At 37.6% G+C, this 25,205-nt stretch overlaps 1 protein-coding gene across 4 annotated transcripts in view; it reads right to left on the bottom strand.

Moving 5' to 3' along the window:
* The window catches only part of PARD3B (par-3 family cell polarity regulator beta), a 1,152,049-nt gene that overhangs the window by 593,028 nt on the left and 533,816 nt on the right, over window positions 1–25,205 (bottom strand). For all 4 annotated transcript variants that reach the window (XM_040228721.1, XM_040228723.1, XM_040228724.1 and 1 more), the window contains exon 4: window positions 18,156–18,265. In XM_040228721.1, the coding sequence (XP_040084655.1) occupies window positions 18,156–18,265 (110 nt within the window). The remainder of the gene's footprint in view (window positions 1–18,155; window positions 18,266–25,205) is intronic.

The raw sequence follows: 25,205 nt of genomic DNA on the forward strand, positions 1-25,205 counted from the left end.
TTGGTTGTCTCCTAACAATCCTTTAAGACCCAACATTTCCATGAAACTTACAGCTTCAAGAGCTATTTTCAAATTCTCCTGTCAGTTTTCCATCAATTTTCCTTGGGCATAAGAAAGTTATTGCACCTGCATTGTATCATAATTTCTATTTATATGTCTGTGCTTCTCAGTGTATGAGGGAGAGAGACACATAAATGAGAACTCCCCGGGGACCAGCCTGTGTTTTACTTGTGCTTTAAACCTCAGTCAAACCATGGTACCTTGCACAATGTTTGTTAACTGAAGGAAGGCATTATGAACCGTTTGTGGAATCAGCCCAAACTTCTGAATGAAAGATCCCAGAAAGTTCACATAGTCAAAAGTGGGAAAATATTATGAGAGTTTGACAAACTCTATATCTTTCATAGCAGTCTCCAGATGTTCAGCTCAGTTCTGTCGCTCAGTCGTGTCCGACTCTTAAGACCCCATGAACCGCAGCACGCCAGGCCTCCCTATCCATCACCAACTGCCAGAGTCTACCCAAACCCACGTCCATGGAGTTGGTGATGCCCTCCAACCATCTCATCCTCTGTCGTCCACTTCTCCTCGTGCCCTCAATCTTTCCCAGCATCAGGGTCTTTTCAAATGAGTCAGATCTTCGCATCAGGTGGCCAAAGTATTGGAGTTTAAGCTTCAACATCAGTCCTTCCAATGTACACCCAGGACTGATCTCCTTTAGGATGGACTGGTTGGATCTCCTTGCAGTCCAAGGGACTCTCAAGAGTCTTCTCCAACACCACAGTTCAAAAGCATCAATTCTTCGGTGCTCAGCTTTCTTTACAGTCCAAATCTCATATCCATACATGACTACTGGAAAAACTATAGCTTTGACTTGATGGACCTTTGTTGGCAAAGTAATGTCTCTGCTTTTTAATATGCTGTCTAGATTGGTCATAACTTTCCTTCTAAGGAATAAGCATCTTTTAATTTCATGGCTGCAATCACAAGCTACAGTGATTTTGGAGCCCGCCAAAATAACGTCAGCCACTGTTTCCACTATTTCCCCATCTATTTGCCATGAAGTGATGGGACAGGATGGCATGATTTTAGTTTTCTGAATGTTGAGCTTTAAGCTGACATTTTCACTCTCCACTTCCACTTTCATCAAGAGGCTTTTTAGTTCATCTTCACTTTCTGCCATAAGGGTGGTGTCATCTGCATATCTGAGGTTATTGATATTTCTCCCAGCAATCTTGATTCCAGCTTGTGCTTCCTCCAGCCCAGCGTTTCTCATGATGTACTCTGCATAGAAGTTAAATAAGCAGGGTAACAATATACAGCCTTGATGTACTCCTTTTCCTATTTGGAACCAGTCTGTTTTTCCATGTCCAGTTCTAACTGTTGCTTCCTGACCTGCATACAAGTTTCTTAAGAGGCAGGTCAGGTGGTCTGGTATTCCCATCTCCTTAAGAATTTTTCACAGTTTGTTGTGATCCACACAAACAAAGGCTTTGGAATAGTCAATGAAGCAGAAATAGATGTTTTTCTGAAACTCTCTTGCTTTTTCCATGATCCAGCGGATGTTGGCAATTTGATCTCTGGTTTCTCTGCCTTTTCTAAATCCAGTTTGAACATCTGGAATTTCACAGTTCAAGTTCCTTTGAAGAATGGCGTGAGGAATTTTGAGCATTACTTTACTAGTGTGTGAGATGAGTGCAATTGTGCAGTAGTTTGAGCATTCTTTTGCATTGCCTTTCTTTGGGATTGGAATGAAAACTGACCTTTTCCAGTCCTGTGGACACTGCTGAGTTTTCCAAATTTGCTGACATATTGAGTGCAGCACCTTCACAGCATCATCTTTTAGGATTTGAAATATGTCAACTGGAATTGCATCATCTCCACTAGCTTTGTTCGTAGTGATGCTTCCAAAGGCTCACTTGATTTCACATTCCAGGATGTCTGGTTCTAGGTGAGTGTGAGTGATCACTCCATCGTGATTATCTGGGTCATGAAGATCTTTTTTGTACAGTTCTGTGTATTCTTGCCACCTCTTAATACCATCTGCTTCTGTTATGTCTATACCATTTCTGTCCTTTATTGAGCTCATCTTTGCATGAAATGTTCCCTTGGTATCTCTAATTTTCTTGAAGAAATCTCTAGTCTTTCCCATTTTGTTGTTTTCCTCTATTTCTTTGCATTGATCGCTGAGGAAGGGTCTCTTATCTCTCCTTGCTATTCTTTGGAACTCTGCATTCAAATGGGTATATCTTTCTTTTTCTCCTTTGCTTTTCATTTCTCTTCATATTGGTTAGGAATGCAAGGAGCTAAAAGCATACAATTCTTTTTTTAGCCAAACTAGGCCAAAAGAATTTTATCTTAAAATTGATGCCTAAATTCACTGCCTTAAAATATTTAGTTTTACATGTTATCTTTGGCTCACTTATTTGAAAATTAGCCAGAACTTAAAAAATTAGTTTGGCAATTCCTAAGGTACATTTTTTGAGGCTATGTGATGCAATAAGTCAGTTTAACTATATGTGGTAGAAGCAAAATAAAACAGAATTTTCACCCAGAGATTTTCTATCACATGGGGTGTAGCCATACAAGAAATGGCTATAGGATAGTATAACAATTATTCTGTGTAAGTACTAAAGCTGACTACAATTAGAAGCAGGAACTACTTGATATTTGATGGAAAGTAATGTATGGATATTCAATAAATCATATCTAATCCCAGATGAAAAATTTCCTGATAGAAGTAGAAATACTTCCACGAAGTCTCTAATTTATACTTTATCTATCTACCAAAAGAGATTTAGAAATCCAGAAAACCTCAAATTTTGACATTAAATGGTTATTTTGGTAGGTTTTGTAATTACTTCCCCAAATACAGATAATTAAATTAAATTATATATTTTTTCAAAATTTTAAAAAAACAATGATCAGAGGCTGAACTTAAATGACCATAATCATTTCCAAACAAACTCACTCCCCACCACTGCCAACACATTTAAAATGAAAGAAGCTGAAAGTGACTTAGAGAGTTTGAACTGTATTAAAAATGCAGAAATGGACTCAAGTTCTCAGAGCTCTATGCGTGTACTGTTTCATTTTGTGATATAGAGATAAATAATTTTCATGCTGACTGAAAATTTGTTCATCACTTAACAGTGAATGCAGAAGACACACCAAAAAATACTATATATGTATAGTATTTTATATACCTTTATAGTATATTACCATTTAAAATACTATATTCTTTCAACACTGCCTTTAAAATATTTTATCTATAAAAAACATTAATCTATCAGAATCTGCGAATTTGTTCAGTTTTCATTCTTTCTGGTTGCTTGTCCACTATTTTACCACTCCATTTATTTAGTCAGTCAGTTATTAAATACCTACCATAAGATAAGTGCTAGACTACCAAGATAAAAAGTACATCGTCTGCCCTCAGAACACCTCCATTGCAAAGGAAGGAGACAGACATACAATAAAATAAGGGTTCATAGCACTGTTCATGGTGGAAGTATGGCTCATTTTCACAGAAGGGAGGCGGCAGTGGAACCAGGAAGAAAGACTTTGCTCAACTCCAAGTATAGCAGAGCACGCCTGAGTCAGGGAACCAGCATGTGATATGACAAGCATCCATACTGTGCTCTCCACGTATCTTTTATTTGGCCGCTGATATTTTGGTCTTATATTAAATACTGCTTCCTACAAAAAACTATTATTATCATGATCTCAACAAATGCTATGTCATATAGCAGTTAAAAATTATTGCTGAAATGGCACCAAATTTCTGCCAGGGAGTAGGGTTTTAAAAAGAAATTTTAAAAGGAGGTGATGTTTTAGACTGGCCTTAACAGATGAGAAAGTGTCTGCCATGCAGACAAATGAGAAAGGAGATTTCAAGATAGAGGGGCAGAAGAGCAAGTAAGGGAAACACCAGAGGGCAGGACTTTCAGAAAAGCACAGGAGATGAATGACAAGTTTGCATCATTTGAAATTGCCCCATTTCTTAATAACCCCTCCTTTCCTGTTTCCTTCTAGGTCTTCAATTTTAGCAAAATGTTTACAAGGAAGAGAACAATTTCACATCAAGGGAGGAAAACTAGGGCTGAATTCATTGATGCAGTTGCAATACTGCTTTAAGAATTGAATTGGTCTTTGGAGGTCTTTCTTTATTTTGTTCTTTTTCTTTTCCTTTACCCCACCCAAAAGAAAAGAAATTGGAAGAGTTTCTGTAAACAAAAGGCACTCAACATATATTTACTATTCACATACATTTAAAGTTCAACTTTGGAATTAGTTTTTTAAAAATTTTCCTAGCTCTGTGTGAAATTCCTTCCTTAAATTAAAGCTAAATCTTATGAAAGTCAGCTTAAAAAAATAAAAATAAAACTCAGAATTGCTTCTAGAGTCTACCTACCCTACCACCCATTTCTCCTTCATGCATGACTCAAATCCAACACATATATTTACTTAAGAAGTGCAAATAATTTATATATCGTAAGAAATTTTACAAATATCCACTCATTTATTTCTCAAGATGAACCTGTAAGGCAGCATTTCCCAGCCTTTTTGGCACTAGGGACCAGTTTCGTGGAAGACAATTTTTCCACAGACTGGGGGTGAGGGGGGATGGTTTCATGATGATTCAAACATATTATGTTTATTGTGCACTTTATTTCTATTATTACTACGTCAGCTCCATCTCAGATCATCAAGCAATTAGATCCTGGAGGTTGGGTATCCCTGCTGTAAGGTAAATACTGCTATTATCATGTTACTGATGAGAAAAGAGAGGCCAAAAGAAGGTACATACTTCACAAAAATCAACCCCTTACTCAGTGGCAGAAGCAGATTTGAACAAGGCATTCAAACTTACAAGTCCATGCTCTCAATCATTTCAGCTTGCTGCCTCTCACAATCCTCAGCTCACCTACCATTCTCGTACCTTATGAAATAATTGAGTTTGAAGAATGAATCTCCAGATGAATTTGATGGGAAATTATTTGTGATTATTGTTTCCTCTATTCCACCTACATTTTCTAGGGCCCTTCCAGGCATTTGTTTGTTACCTACTCCTGGCATGGTGTCCAGTTTCTAGGAAAAGTACCTTTCTCACATGGAACTCAGTGTTATAGTGATAGATTAAAATAATAATGTCTGATTCACAATTTCATGTGGTCAAGCTCCAATCACAAAATTTCTTTGTAAATCCCCATTCATGACTATATTTTTCAACTCAAACAGAGGCCATTCTAGTTTCCAGATCCTGCTTGGGTTCTCCATCCTGACCAGAGTGAAACACTAATCATAACTGGATTTCTTAATACTTGATTCACATTCACGATGTTAAGAAGCTAAAAATAAAATCTGTGGCTAGCTCTAGTTTTTGCATGTGTGCATATTAATTTAAATCATTCCCCTTTAATTATATTTAACACACATTAGAAATTTGCTAATTATAAAAGACCTCTAATTATCAACATTCATTATTATCACCATTATTAACATATATTAAGCACCCACATTCTCCTAAATGCTATACTCAAGATAAAAGGTATTAACTTCACAATTCCACTGTGAGCATGAGAGAAGACAATCTTCTTTTCCAGACGGAGAACAAAATTATACTTGTCTACATTGACAGAGAGCCAGTGGATGGTTCAGGGATAAAAACTGGTTGTCTTAACCACTAGACAACTGGATAAACAAAGAATGGCTATAAAACTCTGTACTCTGCTTCTAAACCACATCTGAATCTATTCTTCTATAAATGTTCTTTAAATGTTCTTTATGCCTGAATCACATTTTTTGTTTTCACTTTTCTTTTTGTTTTACGGTAGCACATCTTTCTGCTGCATAGAGATACTTAAATTGTATAAACAGTCAAGTTACTTGAGACAAACTTTATAATATAAATTTTGGCATCAAATAGAATACCATTTATGGGAGAAAAATAATCCATGAGTATAAAATAGTGAAATGATTTTTTTTTTAAGGAAGCAGCTCATAAACTGGCTTTAAGGCAGTTTCAAATGAAGATTGCCCTAAGCATTTGAACAATGATAGATAGCATCAGTGGGACAAAGGTATAGGCTCTAGGGTGCTACTTCCAAGGCTAACCTTTGGTAGAATGAAAAGAGGTTATACTTTGGATGGAAATATATTTGAAAATCCTAGCCCTGCTATTAATTAGTTATATAATCTGGGGCAAATGAATTGACTTCTTTGAGTTTCTAGCTCCTAGCTTCTTCATCTATGAAACAGAGTAAATAAAGTGGAACTTGCAGATTTTTATGAGATGAAATACCATATTTAAATATAAATAATGAAGTGTCCACATCTGACATGAACTTGGAACTGAGCAAAGAAAGGCCCTCCTTCCTTGACATCCTGGGTAGTGTTACGTGGCCATCTGTTGGCAGACCTAGCATGCAGATTAATGCTATTAAAATTGCAATTAAAATGCTTTGTGGTTTAAATAGGCTATTAGGAAAATGTATTTCATTCTGTTCTTTATATAAACCTTTTATAAGTGCCCCCTGTTCTTTAGGAAAGATATTTCATTTTGGGTATGTGAAAGAAAATTTGATCTACTCACAAGGAGTTTAGTCTTGTAAGGGGAGATTTAAAATGTAGGAAATTATAACATGGGGTAGAAAGAATTATAATAAAGATATCAGTGCACCATGGGCAGGACATGGTTAATTCTGTACATAACAGAGAGAGGTTGGGGGGAGGGGGGATTAGTAAAAGAAAAAGACCACTGTACCGGGTTTTGAAAAAAAACTGCACATTCACTAGGGGGAGTGGGCATGAATGACATTTGTCACTTGCCTGGCAGAAGATAACAGCTGAGCAAAACACAGGATCGTTTTGTGCACATGTGAGAAACTTCATGCAGCACACATGGAGTACCTAATGTGCTGGGGCTGGGGATGAAGCTAAACATATAGGCTGAGGTTAGGTTGTAAAATGTAATGCCGAGAAGGCAAAAATAAACCCTTACTCATATGGTCAATGATTTTCAACAAGGATGCAGGGAAAGAATAGTATTTTCAACCAACAGTTCTGAGAAAACTGGATATTCACCTGCGAAAGAATGAAGTTGGACCTTCGCCCAATACCATATACAAAATTTAACTCAAAATGGATCACAGACCTACACATAAGAACCAAGCCTACAAAACTCTTAGAAGAAAACATAGGGCAAAAACTTCACAACCCCAAGGCTGGCAATGCTTTCTTGGATACAGCCACAAACAAACAGGCAACAACAAAGCAGACAAATGGGACTTCATGAAAATGAATAGTTCAGAGATATTAAAGGACACTGTCGAGTAAAAAGGCAACCTACAGAATGGAAGAAAACATTTGCAAATCACCCAAATATGGGATCAATATCCAGATTATATACAGAAATCCCCAAACTCAACAACAACAGCAAAAACATACAACCCAATTAAAAAATGCACAAAGGATGTGAATGGACATTTCTCCAAGGAAAATATATGAATGACTAACCAGCACATGAAAAGATGCTCAATACTGCTAATTATTAGGGAAATGCAAATCAAGACCACAAGATGACACCTCATATCCACCAGGATGGCTATTTTTTAAAAAGCAGAAAATTACAAGTGTTGGCAAGGATGTAGAGAAATTGGAACCCTTGTGTTCTGTTGGTGATAATATAAAGTGCTACAACAACGATGGAAAACATTTTGGTGTGTTATATATTATATATATGTGTGTCTATATATATATATGTGTGTGTGTGTGTGTGTGTATATATATATAATATATAATAATCATGTGATCCAGAATTTCTACTCCTGGGTATATAACCAAAATAATTGAAAATAAGGTCTAAGAACAATACTTGTACACTCATGTCCACAGCAGCATTATTCACAACAGCTAAAACATAGAGGTGACACAAGTGTGTATCAATGAATGAACAGATAAGCAAAATGTTTCACATCCACGTTATTCACCCTAAAAAAAGGAAATTCTGGTATAGGCTACATGAATAAACCTTGAGGATATTACGCTAAATTAAATAAGCCATCACAAAACCCAAATATTTATGATTTCACTTATATGAGATACCTAGAGTAGTCAAAATCATAGATATGGAAAGTATAATGGTAACTGCCAAGGGCTGGGGAGAGGGGGCAATCAGGATTTATTGTTTAATAAGTATAGAGTTTCAGTTTTGCTGTAATAGACGAAAAGAGCTCTGGAGATTCCCGGTGTAATGGTTGCACCATAATATGAATGTACTTAGGGAAATTTAACCATATATTTAAAAATGACTAAGATGGTAAATACTATATGCTATGTATTTCACTACAATTTAAAAAAAGCGACACCAAGAAATTTAAAAATACATCCTGGGAAGTGGTCAGTTATTTCAGGGAAGGAGAGGGACATGATCAAATTTTGTAAATATAGTCAGATATTTATAGGTATATAATAATTTTATTCAGGAAATAGTAAGAAATCATCTCATACCAGTAAAACCTCATCGGACAAATTATACAACCTCTAACTAAACAATGTTTGTATTTAATGAGACTATTTAAATAACATTTTGACAAGATAAATGTATGAACTTTTAATAGATGTTCTAAACCTGTGGTATTACACTGCAGCAATGTCAATTGCTTTGGATGCCTATTTATCTCTGGATCTGCATAGAACATAGCTGAGTGTCAAATATATTTTAGTTAAAAATTAAGGAAGCATGCATGATTGACACAGTGACTGAAATTAAAGGCAAAGAAAAACGAGACAATACAATTTCTTTAAGCAAGTTCATCAATTCTGACTTGTGATACTTAAGAATCTACTTTTTCCTTTCAAAGGGGAATAATCCTTTATGATTTTTACAACAGATGCCACTTACCCATTCCTTGCTTGAAAGTTGGGGAGTTCGGTAGAGAAAGGGGGCTGGAAAGTCAGTTGGAAAATATCAGGGCTGTGTCAGTCAGAAAATTGTCAGCTAGTTGCAGGTTAAAAAAGATTTGCTAAAAGTGTGGTGTTTTCACTGGTTCAAGTCTGTCAGAAGGCTCTGGATTCTCTAGCGCCTCACACCAGTAACTTCAAAACTAACTCACTCCAGATGTCCCTAAGATCATCTAATCAGACATCAAAAGCTGCATGGTGACAAGCTCACATGCTGCTTACGAGGACGCTGTAAGTTTCCACAAGCATGAAACATACACAGTAGCTACTTTTAAAGTGTGATTCATCTAAATCAGAACTCTGTTTTAAAGTACAGAGCTATTAGGAAAGGAGCCACCCTCCTGAGAAAGAGAAAACTCTTTTAAATATCTGTACAGTGTCATTCGACGAATAGATTTTGTAACAACAAAAAAAAAGAAACCTGCTCTTCAGAAGAGTTTCGGTTGTGAGGGGGAAAAAAAAAAAAACTCCCATCAGAAGAGATTTCTAAGAATTGCACCATGCTCAGGGAAAAAAAAAATCCTTCCTTCCTTCTAATACTGATTGTCTTGTTACTTCTCAAGGTGAACACTCATTAACCCTTTTCTTCCTTGCCATTAATCTTCAGTAAATGTCCAAAACATGGAAGGGACATACAGCAGATCAGAACTTACAAGAGACACAATCCATACCCTTGAGCTTTCACTTTAAAGTAATACGATCTACTTGCACTTTAGTCTCTGGAATTTAAATGTGCATATGTAGATGTGTGTATGTTTCTATGCTGCTGCCTTTGTGTGTGTACTTAGCTTTATATATATATATATATATATATAGATATAGATCTATATATGTATAGATAGATATAGATATTATTACCTCGAGAAATAAAAATAAAGCTTGGTGTTTTACATAGAAATACAGCCTCATTCTATGAGCACTTATGGATATTGAGACATGAAAAGGAAATTTAAAGATGAATTCATACCAATCAAAGTAATAATTTATATCTGGAACTGTGCAAATGCTAGTTTGGGTGTCTGAGTCCTTAACAGTGGTTCATATAGGATTTTTATTATTTCTTTTCAATTATACAAAATTTCTGTGGAAGTCATCCATGATTTAAATAATTTTCTCAGGATTAGAGAGTTATTGATGCAGTCAGGACACACAATCTTGACCTTTGGAATGAAGCTACCTTAAACATCACCTTTACTAAATTTCAAACAACATGGTCATGCTGTTCACATGAGATGTTGATGAGATTTTTGCTATGAAACACCTTATAAATGTTCTCATGCTCTTGAACTAATTCATATATCAAGATTGTGGTTTTTATTTTCTTCCAAATCAATTGAAATTAGAAGAACTTCTTGAAGATGCAATATGAGAAAAATTTAGAAGGGGAACTCTTTAAATGTGATGGGTATAATAAGAGCGCTATCTCATCCAGACATTTTTAGTCTATTGAAGGATTTTGTAAGCTCTTTGAACAATTATTAGAAAATTAAAAAGCTATAACTACAGAGATTACTAACTTTCAGATTATAGAACTCATAGTTTTATTGACAAAAAGGTAGAACTCAGATAAGTGACTCCATTGATTGCATACTAAATTATTTCCTTTGTTCACATTTCATAGACACTAACAAAATCAGGCTTTATAAAATGTTCACCTCTAGAATTATCAAGGTTTGTTCTTTCCTTTAAATTCTATTCTTTCTCGGAATCAATTTCTCTGATAGAGTCATTGCTAGAATGGTAGGAAGATAAATTGGATCTCACTTGAAATTTCTGACTTCAGCCACCCAACCACATTTTAAATTCCAAGAGGAGAACTTATGTTTAAATATCTCTCTCCCCTTGGCAACACTGAAAAACATAGGTTAACACACTGTCCTAAAGCAGAAAATCCAAACCTAAGCTATTTAGAGAGCAAAACAGTATGCTATATAGGTAATTTCATAATTTTCACATTCTAATTCATTTATACATATGTGTGTGTATATACATACCTATGTATACACATACAAACACACAAATAAAAACATCTTTACAAAATAGTTAAAAGCTGCTGAATGGAATTCATTTTGCCCTTCTTGGAAGTAAAAGCTTCAATCATCTAAATCATATTAATGTGTCAGGCACTGTGCCTGGGGGCTTTCATTCACAAAAATGAATATATCAGCTCATGCCTCTAAGGAGCCTCGTCTTGTAACAGACATGTAAACAAGCAGTTATATTTGAGTGACATAAGAGCTAATAGAGATAGTACACATGGTAATTCCCTTGAGAGGCCAAGAAGAGTATAGACCGAAGGCAAAGGACACTGGTTCTATGGTTAAAAATGTATGACTTAATGATTTGATTGGAGAAGGAAATGGCAACCCACTCCAGTATTCTTGCCTGGAGAATCCCACGGACGGAGGAGCTTGGTGGGCTACAGTCCACGGGTCGCAAAGAGTCGGACAGGACTGAGGGACTTCACTTTCACTTCAATGATTTGATACTTGCTGGCAGATTGCTAGGGTTAATTGCTTTAGCTCTAGTCTTCATAATGAGGTTGTAAGTTTCCTGAGGACAGGGACCATGCCTTATGCTTTCTGGATGGCACATGGCAGAGGTCATGGACATCTAAGGGATTAACCAATTTATGTTGACATAAAAGCAAACCCATTCAATTTTCATTATGTGCAGATCAACTTTACAGCTAGAGACTGCATGTCATGGTTGCCTCTGTAATTTCTGAGACTGAACTCTGAATAGGGATACTTCTTTTAGATTTTCTGGACTAGTTCTGGACTAGACCCAAAAAGAATGATGGGGGAGCCCCTCCTAACCAGGGGGCACAATCCCCAGGTTCCTTCGTTAGTCATGGCATAGACATCAATGCAGTCTAAATCTGTTTCATCTACTCCTGAAAGGTTTGATGAAAAACTCTTCTGCAGAATAAACTGGGCTTCTAGATTACCCCCACCTGAACTTGAGTCTTACAAACATAAGTGTTTCAGAAACTAAGCTGCCTAGACTTGCCAAACTAAGTAAACATTTGGCCCCATGAAATATTGGATGGCAGTTTTATCTCTTAAAAACAAAGCCATATGAAAACCATCGTTGAAATGTGTCTCCAAGCTCTGGTCTTATCAGCACACAGCGTGAACAGCTGGAGTTACAAACACCAGGACTATTATTAAATCACTGTGTCAGGAGAGGAAAAAAAAAAGGAAAACCTTTTGTAGGCTTCAGTATCTCTAAATAATATGATTATATATTACACACTATTTCTCCTTCCCTTTCACTCTTCAGTATCCATCTCTCCTCCTTGGAAGACAATGGCTAGAGTTTTCTTTCTAATTTACATCAGCGTCTACAATAATTATTTTGTTCCCTTGTTTCTATGGCTACTTAATTACATATCTAATGGATAGAATAATATGATTTGGACATTCAGAATTTTCATTGTTTCTATGTTGGGTGTCGACAGTCAGCAACCCACAACCAAAAGTCCTCTGACATGTCAGTGACAATTTGATGATTTTAATCCTAAAAGCTAAGCTATTTAACTTTCTCTGTAATATTTCATTAATTCTTTTCATGGATTTGAAAATGTTTAAGAGCAACATCGGCTATGATAACTTCAATGTATGTGACATCCAAGGGAAAATTTTCTAACAAAGACAGTGCTTCTACTCACCGGAAAGATTTTCTCTCACTGGAAGCTACCTGTCATTATCTTTGCCGATGAAATAACAAAACCTCTGAAGAACTGATATTATATTTTCCCTTCTCAATCCTATTGAGAAAGCAGGACCACTGGAAACACTTCTCTTTAAGGTGTCTTCCCAAAGGGAATTGGTTCCCCTTACCCTCAATCTTACTGTTGCTATGAATTGTGTTGCTACTGACTTAGGAGCTATTTTTGACCTCTCAATGAGGCAATTCAAAAACTCCGATTTAACTGCACGTCTTGGATTTACATATTAATATATTATGTGCTTGAGAGGAAAGGTAATAATATATGAAATGACCTCAATTATTTAATACACATTTTCAACTCTTTGTGACTCCATGGATTGTAGCCCACTAGGCTCCTCTGTCCATGGGGATTCTCCAGACAAGAATACTCGAGTGGGCTGCCATGCCCTCCTCCAGGGAATCTTCCCAACCCAGCGATCGAACCCAAGTCTCCCACATTGCAGGTGGATTCTTTATCGACTGAACCATGAGGGAAGCCCAATAATATGATGAAATAACCTTAATTATTTAATACACATTTGGAGGGCAGCAGTAATTTCCACTTTACTTCATCTTTCATCATACTCTCAGAATTAGTGGCTTCCCCACATTATTTCATCCTAACCTGAAAACAAATGGTTCTTGGTCTTTTGCATTCCTTGTAACATCTGATAAGAGTGATAAAGCACCTTCAGGACACACATGCTGCTGCTGCTGCTGCTAAGTCGCTTCAGTCGTCTCCGACTCTGTGCGACCCCATAGACGGCAGCCCACCAGGCTCCCCCGTCCCTGGGATTCTCCAGGCAAGAACACTGGAGTGGGTTGCCATTTCCTTCTCCAATGCATGAAAGTGAGAAGTGAAAGTGAAGCCGCTCAGTCGTGCCCGACTCTTTGCGACCCCATGGACTGCAGCCCACCAGGCTCCTCTGTCCATGGGATTTTCCAGGGAAGAACATTGGAGTGGGGTGCCACTGCCTTCTCCACAGGACACACATAAACACACATGCACGCACAGACACACACACACACACTATGCCAGGAGTAAAACTTCAAGGACTTAACAGACCCTCTGTAACCCTTGCATGGACTTCCAATTTAACAACTTCAAAGACGACCATGTTATTTTTTGAAATAAAATGCATATATTTTAGATATAGCCTAAAAAACAGACCAGTATTTTCTTAATTTATTTTGGTGAATCAAGACAAATAATAGTTTTAGAACAAACGAAGAGAACCACCACAGCATTATCGTTTTCAGGAATCCACTTTTTAATTTACTCACCCTGCAGGATCATTTTGCCCTAGGGTTAAACGTGAAACCATAAACAGTCATTAAAACACAAAACAAGCGTGGTAGTTAACCGGATATTAAGGGGAAAAAAATCACATCTGTTTTAGAGTTCTCTTCCATCGGCATATTCAGGAACATCAATTTCAAGAACCTGGCTTTATGGCATGCCCTTAAGCCAAGAACACCAGGTTACAATCAAGGCAAGGAAGGCAAGAGGCCCATAACGAGGTTCTTACTACACTCTCTTGCCCCCAGGATTCTCTTTTCTTTGATTCACAAGCAGTCAGTCGAATTGAATTTTCTATTCCTTGAAAGATAGTCATATAATATTTGCACATTAATAATCATGCTATTCTGATTAACTGGATAGGTTTATGAAAAGAGGAAGGAAGGAAACAAATTTATCTGGTTGTACTCTTAGAGACAAATACTGAGGTTTAGTGGCTTTGTAATATTCACAGAATTAGAAATTTGCAGAAGATATGATTTTTTGACTCTAAACTCTTTTAAAACCTCCAACTTGTTCAAAGCTATACATCTTAAATAACCAATCTGTAAAAACTTCACCAGCCAGAAAACAAGTGTGACTTTTCCAGCATTTCAAAAAACATATCTCTGGACATCAAAGAAAAATCTCCCTTCTAGAGCAAGTCTAATGAAGTACAACTAAAATAACAATCATCAACTGTAGTTTTAGAGGCAATATTTCAACATAATCAAACGTGTCAAATATTCATTCCTACAGCTTCTTATGCTGTGGGTTTTAAGTAAGTTTCATTTCTTGGGAATGATTGAATATAACCCACTTGGGGCTCTGCCATCTGTGAATTACTTACATATGAACACTGTTTAAGAGTGGGGATTTTGTTGTAGTTGCTTTTCTTCTTGGATATTGAAATGAAATGCAATAGAATGGGGCTTTTTAAGCAATTATTTTTCATATCAGTGGCTACATGGGTACATTATCACATGCTCCCCATTTTCATCATCCCTTATCAAACCATAGAAATCAACTATAGTGCAGCTGAAGGGGTAGAGGAAGCATTGGATAGAATTACAGAGTCTGAGAGATGGTGAATCTGTAGTCTCCAATTCTGTACCACCTGGACTCAGGTCTGAGACACACAGAACCCTCTGGGCAGTGTGCTCCCATGTAAGAGTTGTGGTGGTTATGTTCCCATGGTTTCCTTTGAAGACTGCTCCTCTGATCACTGAGCAAACACTACAAGTGACTACAGGGCTATGTGTAGGGTGCCACATAATTTATCATCCATACATGGACACCTCTGAGAGTTAGCAGGGACACTATTAATAAATATACCACATGAACTCAGACTGCCCCAGGCAAACCTAATCATACTGTTACCCCAGAGATGGTGTGCAACTCAAAGAACTTTCTCTCATGGGTCTCAAACCATTTCATTAGTGCTATATCCAATTTTACTTAGGTCTGAGCTGCTCTGTCCAGTAGGAATACAACGTGAACCGCAGATGTAACTTTTAATTTTTCAGTAGTTGTGTCTTTTTTTAAAGTACAAAGAAACAGGTGAAAACAATTTAAATATACTTTATTCAACTGAATTTACCAAACCTAGTATCACTTTGATGTGGAGTCAATAAAAAATTATCAATAACATTTTTTATATTACTTTTTTCATATTTCAATCTTTGACATCCAGTGTGTATGTCACACTTGAAATACATTTCTAGTGATCAATATCCACATGTGGCCAGTGGTTATGATACTGGACAGCAGATGTAACTAGCATGTGAGTTAGGATGTACAGAGATAAAGGGAGATAGCTATAATACACAAAGTGTGTGCACTTTCACACATACAAATACATTTTTCTTCTTGGTAAAAACAAAAACACATAAATGTCTTCATTTAGACACCTAGTGACTTTATTTTCTTGGGTTCCAAAATCACTGCAGATGGTGACTACAGCCTTGAAATTAAAAGACACTTGGTCCTTGGAAGAAAAGCCAAGACAAACCTAGACAGTATATTAAAAAGCAGAGACATTACTTTGCCAACAAAGGTCCATCTAGTCAAAGCTATGGTTTTTCCAGTGGTCATGTATGGATGTGAGAGCTGGACCATAAAGAAAACTGAGCGCTGAAGCATTGATAGTTTTGAACTGTGGTGTTGAAGAAGACTCTTGAGAGTCCCTTGGACTGCAAGGAAAGCAAACCAGTCAATCATAAAGGAAACCAGTCCTGAACAGTCCTCTCTGATTACCCCAGCTTGGAACACAGCAGTATCATATTTTGTTAAGGATATAGAATGCAGCAGAAAGATAGTAGCCCTCACTTTGTCTAGGGAAAGCTTTGCTGTTGTACTTTCAGTTGATCTCAACACAGAGCCTAAGTGATAGAAACATGGACCTAATATTGGTGGGGTTTCTGCATGTAAATCATGGTAACACAGATCATACTTTGCTTTGGGGGTATATTAACATCATAAAAATAAGCAGCAAATTATAGTTTTCCTCTTTTATGTAATTCTCTCATTTTTATGGTTCTTCTCTTCCTCCAGTCCAATATATTTAGGCTTAACGTGGGCTCAATCAGTGGGCATTAAGCACACATACAAATGCCACACCACATACTGGTTCTGTTTATACTCATCATTAGAGCAGAACATATACACCTGATTTTTATTAAAATAATGTTCTATTAAATAGGTTTCCTTATAAGGATGGAAAGTGAGAAAATATTACCTCTAAAATACTTTCAGGACACTTCCAGGCTTACAAAAAGAAACATGCAAAATATTGCTGTAAACCTATTTAATTTCCCCATGAGTTAGTATGGTGACCCCCGCTGCTGCCGCTGCCGTTAAGTCGCTTCAGTCGTGTCCGACTCCGTGCGACCCCATAGACAGCAGCCCACCAGGCTCCTCTGTCCCTGGGATTCTCCAGGCACGAACACTGGAGTGGGTTGCCATTTCCTTCTCATACATACTATTGTTGTTTAGTTGCTAAGTGAAGTCCGACTCTGCAACCCCACGAACTCCAGGCTTCTCTGTCCATGACACTCCCCAGGCAAGAATACTGGAATGGGTTGCCATTTTCTTCTCCAGGGATCTTCCCAACCCAGGGATCAAACCCACATCGCCTGCACTGGCAGGTGGATTCCTTCCCACTGAACCACCAGGGAAGCCATCCTACACATTACCAGTTTCTTACTAAGAATATTTTATTTCACCCTGGGAGAATCCATTTAGTTCATTCAGCATCTCTAGATACCAAAAACATTGCCTTTTTTTCTGAAGGCATCATACACAGTGAGACTTAAAATGGAGAAGAGATTCACTTTCAGAAAAATTTTAAAATAGGGTGCCATTATCAAAGATCACCTATTGCAATGATATACCACCGTCATCGAAAACCTAACTCTTAGGCGATTTCAGAGGATGAACCACAATTACAACTCTTCAAAGAATGTTGGGATTTAGCAGAAAAATCCCACAGTTTCATATGGAAGGAGGACATGGTCTCTTAGTAAACTATTCTCCACTTCACTTCTCAGTTAGAAGTAAAGCAGTTGTAAGCTTTATTAGGTGTAAGCACTTTAGTATCTAATTTCACTTTGCCTTCATTTGAATGTTGAGATGTAGAAACTGGGTATTGGTACCACATGTCTATGACATCAGCAGTGTGAAACCACTCACCATTATATGACTTCACACAGCACTGCATGAACACACCACAGACAGATAAACTATCTCTCGGAGCATCATGGATCGAGAGGATGAGGGATCCAACTGTATGGTGCACTAGTTAAGGGTACAGGTTCTGCAGCCAACCACCCGGGTTAAAGTCCTGACCTGGCCACTTACTAGCTGTGACCTTTGATAAATCAGTAGACCTCCTCCTGCTTCAGTTACATCATCAGTAAAATGGAGACAAAAGCAAGTTGGTACTTTGAGGTGGAAGCATAGATGGCAATGTAAAGCCCATTAAACAGTCCTAGGCACACAACTTGTGCTCTATAAATAATAGCTTTCACTATAACTGTATACTAGCAATAGCTCATTAGTTATTACTAATCTTATAAGTAATATTACATATCCTATTAAAAGGTCTCTAATTATCCACTTACTTAAGACTGTAATGTCCCAGTTAGTTTATGTATAAGGCGCTTTGATCTTTTACTAGAAATGCAAACAACAGTATACCTACTGGAATCACAGGTTTCAGACTCTGACCACCGGGGTGTGAAGCGCTTGACTGGGCATCAGCAGGTGGGCTTGGTGCTGGGTCACTGCTTCTCCTCACCAGCAGTGGAGTGCCTTTGGGACAAAATAAGAGGTGAAAGGTCAAGAGACCCCTGGGGTGGGGGGAGCAGAAAGTATGGTACAATGCAATTTAATTTAAAAGGCTTATAATGGCTTTAATGTAAAAACATTCTATTCTAAGGATGCCTGTAAATTAATCCATTTAATGATCTTTCTGTCATCTATTTCTAGGATGACACATGGAAACAAAATCTTTCAACTCTTAGCTTTCCCCACTCGCATTTCAAAATAAGTTATTGTACTCAACAGAAAACGGTTAGGCAATGCAAAAGTAGACAATGTGCAATTGAAAACTGGTCTAGAAAATATATTTGAGTCTTAAAAAGAATGATTATCCAGCAGACAAGTGAAGAGTTTCACAGAGTCAGTGCAATTTGCTATTCAGGAGACCTGGAAATATAGCTATTACCGCCATTTGGTGCTTCCCAACTCTTCTGAATGATGATATATACTGAAATAAATTATTTGCTGGGGTTATAGCTTTAATGTCTATTTAAGTCCACAAAGAGATGGGCTTCATTCTCTTTCTTTTCTTCTAAAGTAGATAAAACTGATAAGGAAAATAAGTTAGCTCTTCTAAAAATATATCCTGATTTCTTTTAAATTTAATGAAAGCTTCCACTATTAAATATTTGAGTCAGTTATTAAATTCTGAAAACAAATCATACTATTAGAAAGTTCAAATGAAATTCAACCTTAACAGAGTGAGTGGCCTAACTACTCTGCCTGCAATTAGGCTAAAAATAATTTGTTTCATACACAATTGACCACTATATAGGAAACTCTCCAAAAATCTGTGACTTAAAAATTGCTCTTATAAAAATTTTATATTTGTGTGCCTCTGGGAAAAAATAGTAGAAATGCAATTCTCTGTTTATCAATATTCTGAAAGTAATTCAAGCTATCACTGTTTAAAATAACATTTTTCATACTTCATTCTATATGGTACAGTTATAAAAAGTCAATCCATTTTGAAGGTATTTACAAATCTGATTTTTCTATGTGCTACAACATCCTTATTTTGTGTACCAAACATAGAATTTCTAACACCTTTCACCCTTATTCAATTAGAATTTGCTTTTTAAAAAAAAAAACATTTTATAATAAGAAATCAATGTGCTACTGAGGATGAAACACTATGCCAAAAGGTATAATAAAGTCCAAGTTCATGTTTCATTATTTATTTTTTACTAATAGGTATACTTCACTACATTATTCTCTACCTCCATCTTAAACATTTTTTCAAGTATAGTTGATTTACAACACTGTGTTAGTTTTAGGTGGAGAGAAGAGTGACTCAGCATTTTTGCAGATTCTCTTCTATTACACGTTATTATAAGTCAATGGGTATAAGTCCCTGTTCTGTGCAATATATCCTTGCTGCTTACCTATTTTAATATAGAGTTCTGTATGAATTGGTCAGTCATGCGCCCCTAACTGGTGGCTCCCCTCTTCCCTTTCCCCTGGGGTTACCATAGGTTTGCTTTGTTGTCTGTGAGTCTGTTTCTGCTTTGCATGTACAATCAATTGTATGAAACATTTCTTAAGCAGTGACACACTTAACAGTTCTACGGTTGGCAATTATTCTCTGCAAGAAACTAACCAAAAAACAAAACCATTAAAAAAAAAAGAAGAAAAAGAGAAATTTCCATATCATTTAGATAATAGAGTCCCAGTTTCACACCAGGATGCTTTTCTCTCTTGTCAGTTGATCTGAAGACTAAGCCTCTCAGGTTATGCCCCTGAATTACCATTAACGCCAAGTGAACAAGTTAGTCTAAATGTAATATCCTCAGAAGTAATCCATTATCTTTAAAATTAAGAAGAGAATGGGGCTAATTTCATGAAACTCTGGTTTGTTTCTAAGCATTTAACCCACACTAGTACATCAATGATCTCAAATTAGAAAACAAGCAAACAAAAATTTTTTAAAAAGTGTCTAACTAGCACATGACGCGCTTCCCAGGTGGCCCTCTTGGTAAAGAACCCACCAACACAGGAGATGTGCGTCTCGGGTTCGATCCCTAGTTCGGGAAGATCCCCTGGAGGAGGGCATTGCAACTCCACTCCAGTATTCTTTCCTGCAGAATCCCATGGACAGAGGAGCCTGGCGGGGCTACAGTGCATGAGTTGCAAAGAGTGGGACACAACTGAAGCAACTTAGCATGCATGCCTGCACAGTACATGACACCAAGGTCACAGAGATGAATATTTCAGTGATTGACAATTTCAGTTACACAGATTTTCAGCTAAGACCCATACCTATACATACATATATATATATATATATATACATACATACACACACACATACACACATATACAGAATGTGTATTTATGCTGGTGAAAAGAAGAGAGTGGGAAGAAGGGAAAAAGAAAAACATGATTCTTCTTGGGTAATAAATATATTTTCCTTAAGCTGCACCATATAATTTTCCTTCAACTTAAAAAACATGACTGATCTCTTTTGTTGTTGTTGTTTTAGTCTTCCTGTCTTAATATTTGCTGTTTTAATAACAAAAATAATAAATTATTTAAAACATTTTATAATAACATATTTGGATTTCTATGATCAATCAATGTGCCACGGTACTGTAGCATGGCTCGCAGAAGATAGTTCAATTTTGTACCAACTATTTGGAAAGATAACAAACAAATTTAAAACAACTAGGTCTTTCTTAAATTCACTGTCAACTTTTCAGGAATAAGCTTTATTCTCCACTTTTCAGTATCCCACAACTAAACACCTCCTGTTAAGTCACCTAATTTCTCCTTTGCTGTCTCCAATGAATATTTTTAAATAGGAAAGTGACAGAGTTTTAAACTTTCTTTCACTTGGCAATTTAAAATTTAATTTTTAAATTCTCAACCCCATTCAAAGGTGACTATCTGGAAGAGAGAGAGTTACAGTTAAAAGACAAGGGAAGACACATTCCAGGGTATAAGAGTATGCAAGTAAACAGAAGCACTGAAGATGATTTGAGCAAATCCTTGGATGCATATGGAGCTTTGCTGGTGGCTCAGATGGTAACAGAGAAGGAGATGGCACCCCACTCCTGTACTCTTGCCTGGAAAATCCCATGGATGGAGGAGCCTGGTAGGCTGCAGTCCACGGGGTCTCGAAGAGTCGGACACGTCTGAGCGACTTCACTTTCACTTTTCAGTTTCCTGCATTGGAGAAGGAAATGGCAACCCACTCCAGTGTTCTTGCCTGGAGAATCCCAGGGATGGGGGAGCTTGGTGGGCTGCCGTCTGTGGGGTCGCACAGAGTCGGACACGACTGAAGCGACTTAGCAGCAGCAGCAGATGGTAAAGAATCTGCCTGCAATGTAGGAGACCTGGGTTCAATCACTGGGTCGGGAAAATTCCCTGAAAAAAGGGAATGGCTATCCACTCCAGTATTCTTGCCTGGAGAATTCCATGGATAGAGGAGACTGGCAGGCTACAGTCCATGGGGTCACAAAAAATCAGACATGACTAAGCAACTAACACACTTTTTGAATGTATATAATAGGGTAGAAGGCAGACCTTGTAAGCCAAGCTGAAATGAGGGAGAGTCAACTATATTCAGTTTTATGTAAACTCCTGTGGTGGGGTGGGGGCGGGGGGGGGGGGGGGGGGCGGTCCAGAGTTTAAAATATAACATCTGCTTGAAGGAGTTTAGTAAAGATTAGACTCTTAAAAACTACAGTGTGAGGACAGTGGAGAGGACCCGGGCTTTGGAATCAAACAAACTGAACTTCACCTCTCCTGGCTCTGTGACACTGGACTGCCCTGTGACATAGGTTCTTCATTTAACACCTGGTGATAACACTGCATCACAGAGCTGATGGAAAGCTGAAGTCAAATAGGGCATGCATGAGACACACCACTCTCTGACAAATAATTTTTACATTCTCATGTCTGTCAAAAAATGTTGTATGCAGCAACAAGAGCAACTCTGAAAAAGGAGTTTGGAGGTGGCCACATTAAAGATGAAGTGTTTGGGACAGTAAAGGTACAAAACTTATATTATATATGGAGTCTATGTGTTGCAGTTAAAATGCTTGAAGAACTTCTAGGTAATGGGGTAATTAATGTGAATTCTAATTGGTAAATCTGTAAACATAAGAATAAGAGAAAACGTTGTTTCATATGATATGCACATTAACTGAAACATACAATACTCACCCTTTTAAAATATGTTGACATCTCAGTCTTCAAATGCTAGAATCTCTCTTAGAGATAATTTAGTTCAACCCCTCATTTAGTTCAACCTTTTCATTTTAAGGATGAGTTAATAGGCTCAGAAAATGAGAGACTACTTAAAAGAAATAGTGGTTTTTAGGTATTGTGGACATTAATACTCATAATATGGAAGCAATTACTATATTATTTAAACTAGAATACTGAGAGGTAAATTGATGATTGGGGTAATTGTTAATTAATATGTATGTTATGATTAAGAATTTACTTCATTATAAAATTTGTATGGTAAATACATGTCGGAGAAGGCAATGGCACCCCACTCCAGTACCCTTGCCTGGAAAATCCCGTGGACGGAGGAGCCTGGTAGGCTGCAGTCCATGGGGTCGCGGAGAGTTGGACATGACTCAGTGGCTTCCCTTTCACTTTTCACTTTCATGCATTGGAGAAGGAAATGGCAACCCATTCCAGTGTTCTTGCCTGGAGAATCCCAGGGATGGCGGAGTCTGGTGGGCTGCCGTCTATGGGGTCGCACAGAGTCGGACACGACTAAAGCGACTTAGCAGCAGCAGCAGGAATCAACCTCCTCCCCACATATACACACATGAGAAAAAGAAGGGTATAGCACTTGCTCTTGTGAGTAATGTTGCCTTATCTGCTTGAAAAGCTCAACTCCCAGTAGTCAAGTGAATTTTCTTGGAATACTATGTAAATGAAAATAGTAAAACATAATTCTGTGCAAAAACGGGTATAGCCTTATGAAAGAAATTTAAGCTTTTAAGAAAAAAAAAAGTTGAGGTGAAAAGGAATTTCAAAAGTGGAAAAGAAGTACCGCTCATTGGTGATTTTCAACTAATTAAGATAAGACTCATTAAATTTCAGATGCAAAAGCCCTCAATTCAGCTCAAGGAACAATATCATGCCTTGATATCATAGTTTAAAATGCACTGGCTGAAGAGCTAAATAAAATAAGAAATACTAAGTACTTAAAGCATAAAGTGTTTATACGACTGCTTTGTTTCTCTATTCAGTTAAATATTGGAGGCCCCACTATGCATCAACCTTTACAAGAGGTGGATAATCATTAAGATGAATAATCATGGTGCTCGCTCTAAGCATATCTTTTAAAGATGGGGATGTGTGGACCAAAAAAACACTTTAGTATACAGAAAACTGGGTCTCAGTGAAGTGTTAGGGGCGGTATGTATGCCTTACTGGAGAACTGATACCAATGTACAAACACAGTGTAGACTGGGTCAAGTCCCATGCTAATTGGCCAGATGCACAGAAGCGTAATGGAATCCAAAGAGACAGCCACAAACAAGCAGCATCCCTCAAAAGAGTAGAATTCCTGATCAGGTGTGTAGCTGCCAGTAACCCTGTCCTTACAGGACAGAATATTGCCACATCAGGGAAGCTCAATGCTTTTTGGATCATTGTCCTTCTATATTCAGGGCTTATGGGACATTCAGGAAAAAATTTACACACTCATTCACTGTTCTTCCCCTTTAGAAGATGGCTAGATTCATCATGCTCTCCCAGCCTTAGAGTGAACTAGCACTGGAGTTCCTAGTTGTATATGAAGAGGGTGCATCTTCCAGTTCTTAAGCAATCACCACTTTGAAAATGATAAATGCAAAATTCAAAGAATTAGAGGTGATTGTCTAATGCACCTTATAAATACAATAATGCCTTTGAACTGTGGTGCTGGAGAAGACTCTTGAGAGTCCCTTGGACTGCAAGGAGATCAAACCAATTAGTCCTAAAGGAAATCAACCCTGAATATTCATTGGAAGGACTGATGCAGAAGGTGAAGCTTAATACTTGGTCATCTGATGCGAAGAGTTGACGCATTGGAAAAGATTCTGATGTTGAGAAATATTGAAGACAGGAGGAGAAGGGGATGACAGAGGATGAGATGGTTGGATGGCATCACTGACTCAATGGAAAAGAGTTTGAGCAAACTCTGGGAGACAGTAAAGGACAGGGCAACCTAGTGTGTTGCAGACCACGGGATCCCAAGGAGTCAGACATGACTGAGCGACTGAACAACAAGAACCCTTATAAATATAATTATAGGAAGCCAGAGAAGGGTCATCTAAGCATGTCTGAGTAAAGGAATTTTGAAAGAGGCTGCAACTAGTTAAAAGACTCAGCTTGGTACATCAATGAATCATACAAGATACAAAGGCCAACCCAGACTGAAGGTGTTATCTATATAAACACAAGTTGCTGTCTCCTCAGTATAAATGATATGCAAACACACCCCTGGAGGGATTTTTTTTCCCCCTGTTTAGATAGATGATTTGCTTGGAAAGCAATCAGCTTAAATGCCAGATGATGTGTTATATATGAAATTCTGTTTAGAGAGTTTTGAAAGATGTCTCAGAAAGCTAGGCATTTATAGAGACTGAAACCAAGATTCAGAAGAATCATCCGTATGATGACGCAGTGGGCAGAGAAAACAAACAATGGTTTGAAATGTGATCCCCAATGTCAAAAATCACAAAGACACAAGTTCAAAACTGTACGGTGAGTAGGAGCCGTGATTTATTTAAGAATGGTTAATGATTTTCCTGAGCAAAATCAGAAGGACAGCTTGTCATAAATACTGGTGTTACTTGATTCCAGGGCCACTGACACCTGGAAGGCTCTGGGGGTCCCAGTTAAGGTGCCAAGAAGGCTTTCTGTAAGGACTGGGAGGCCCCAAGCATGGAGAGGCTGGGACAGTAATGTGAAGAAGGTAAAG

Source organism: Oryx dammah, unplaced genomic scaffold (genome assembly GCF_014754425.2).
Source record: "Oryx dammah isolate SB20612 unplaced genomic scaffold, SCBI_Odam_1.1 HiC_scaffold_27, whole genome shotgun sequence".
Taxonomy (NCBI): Eukaryota; Metazoa; Chordata; class Mammalia; order Artiodactyla; family Bovidae; genus Oryx; species Oryx dammah.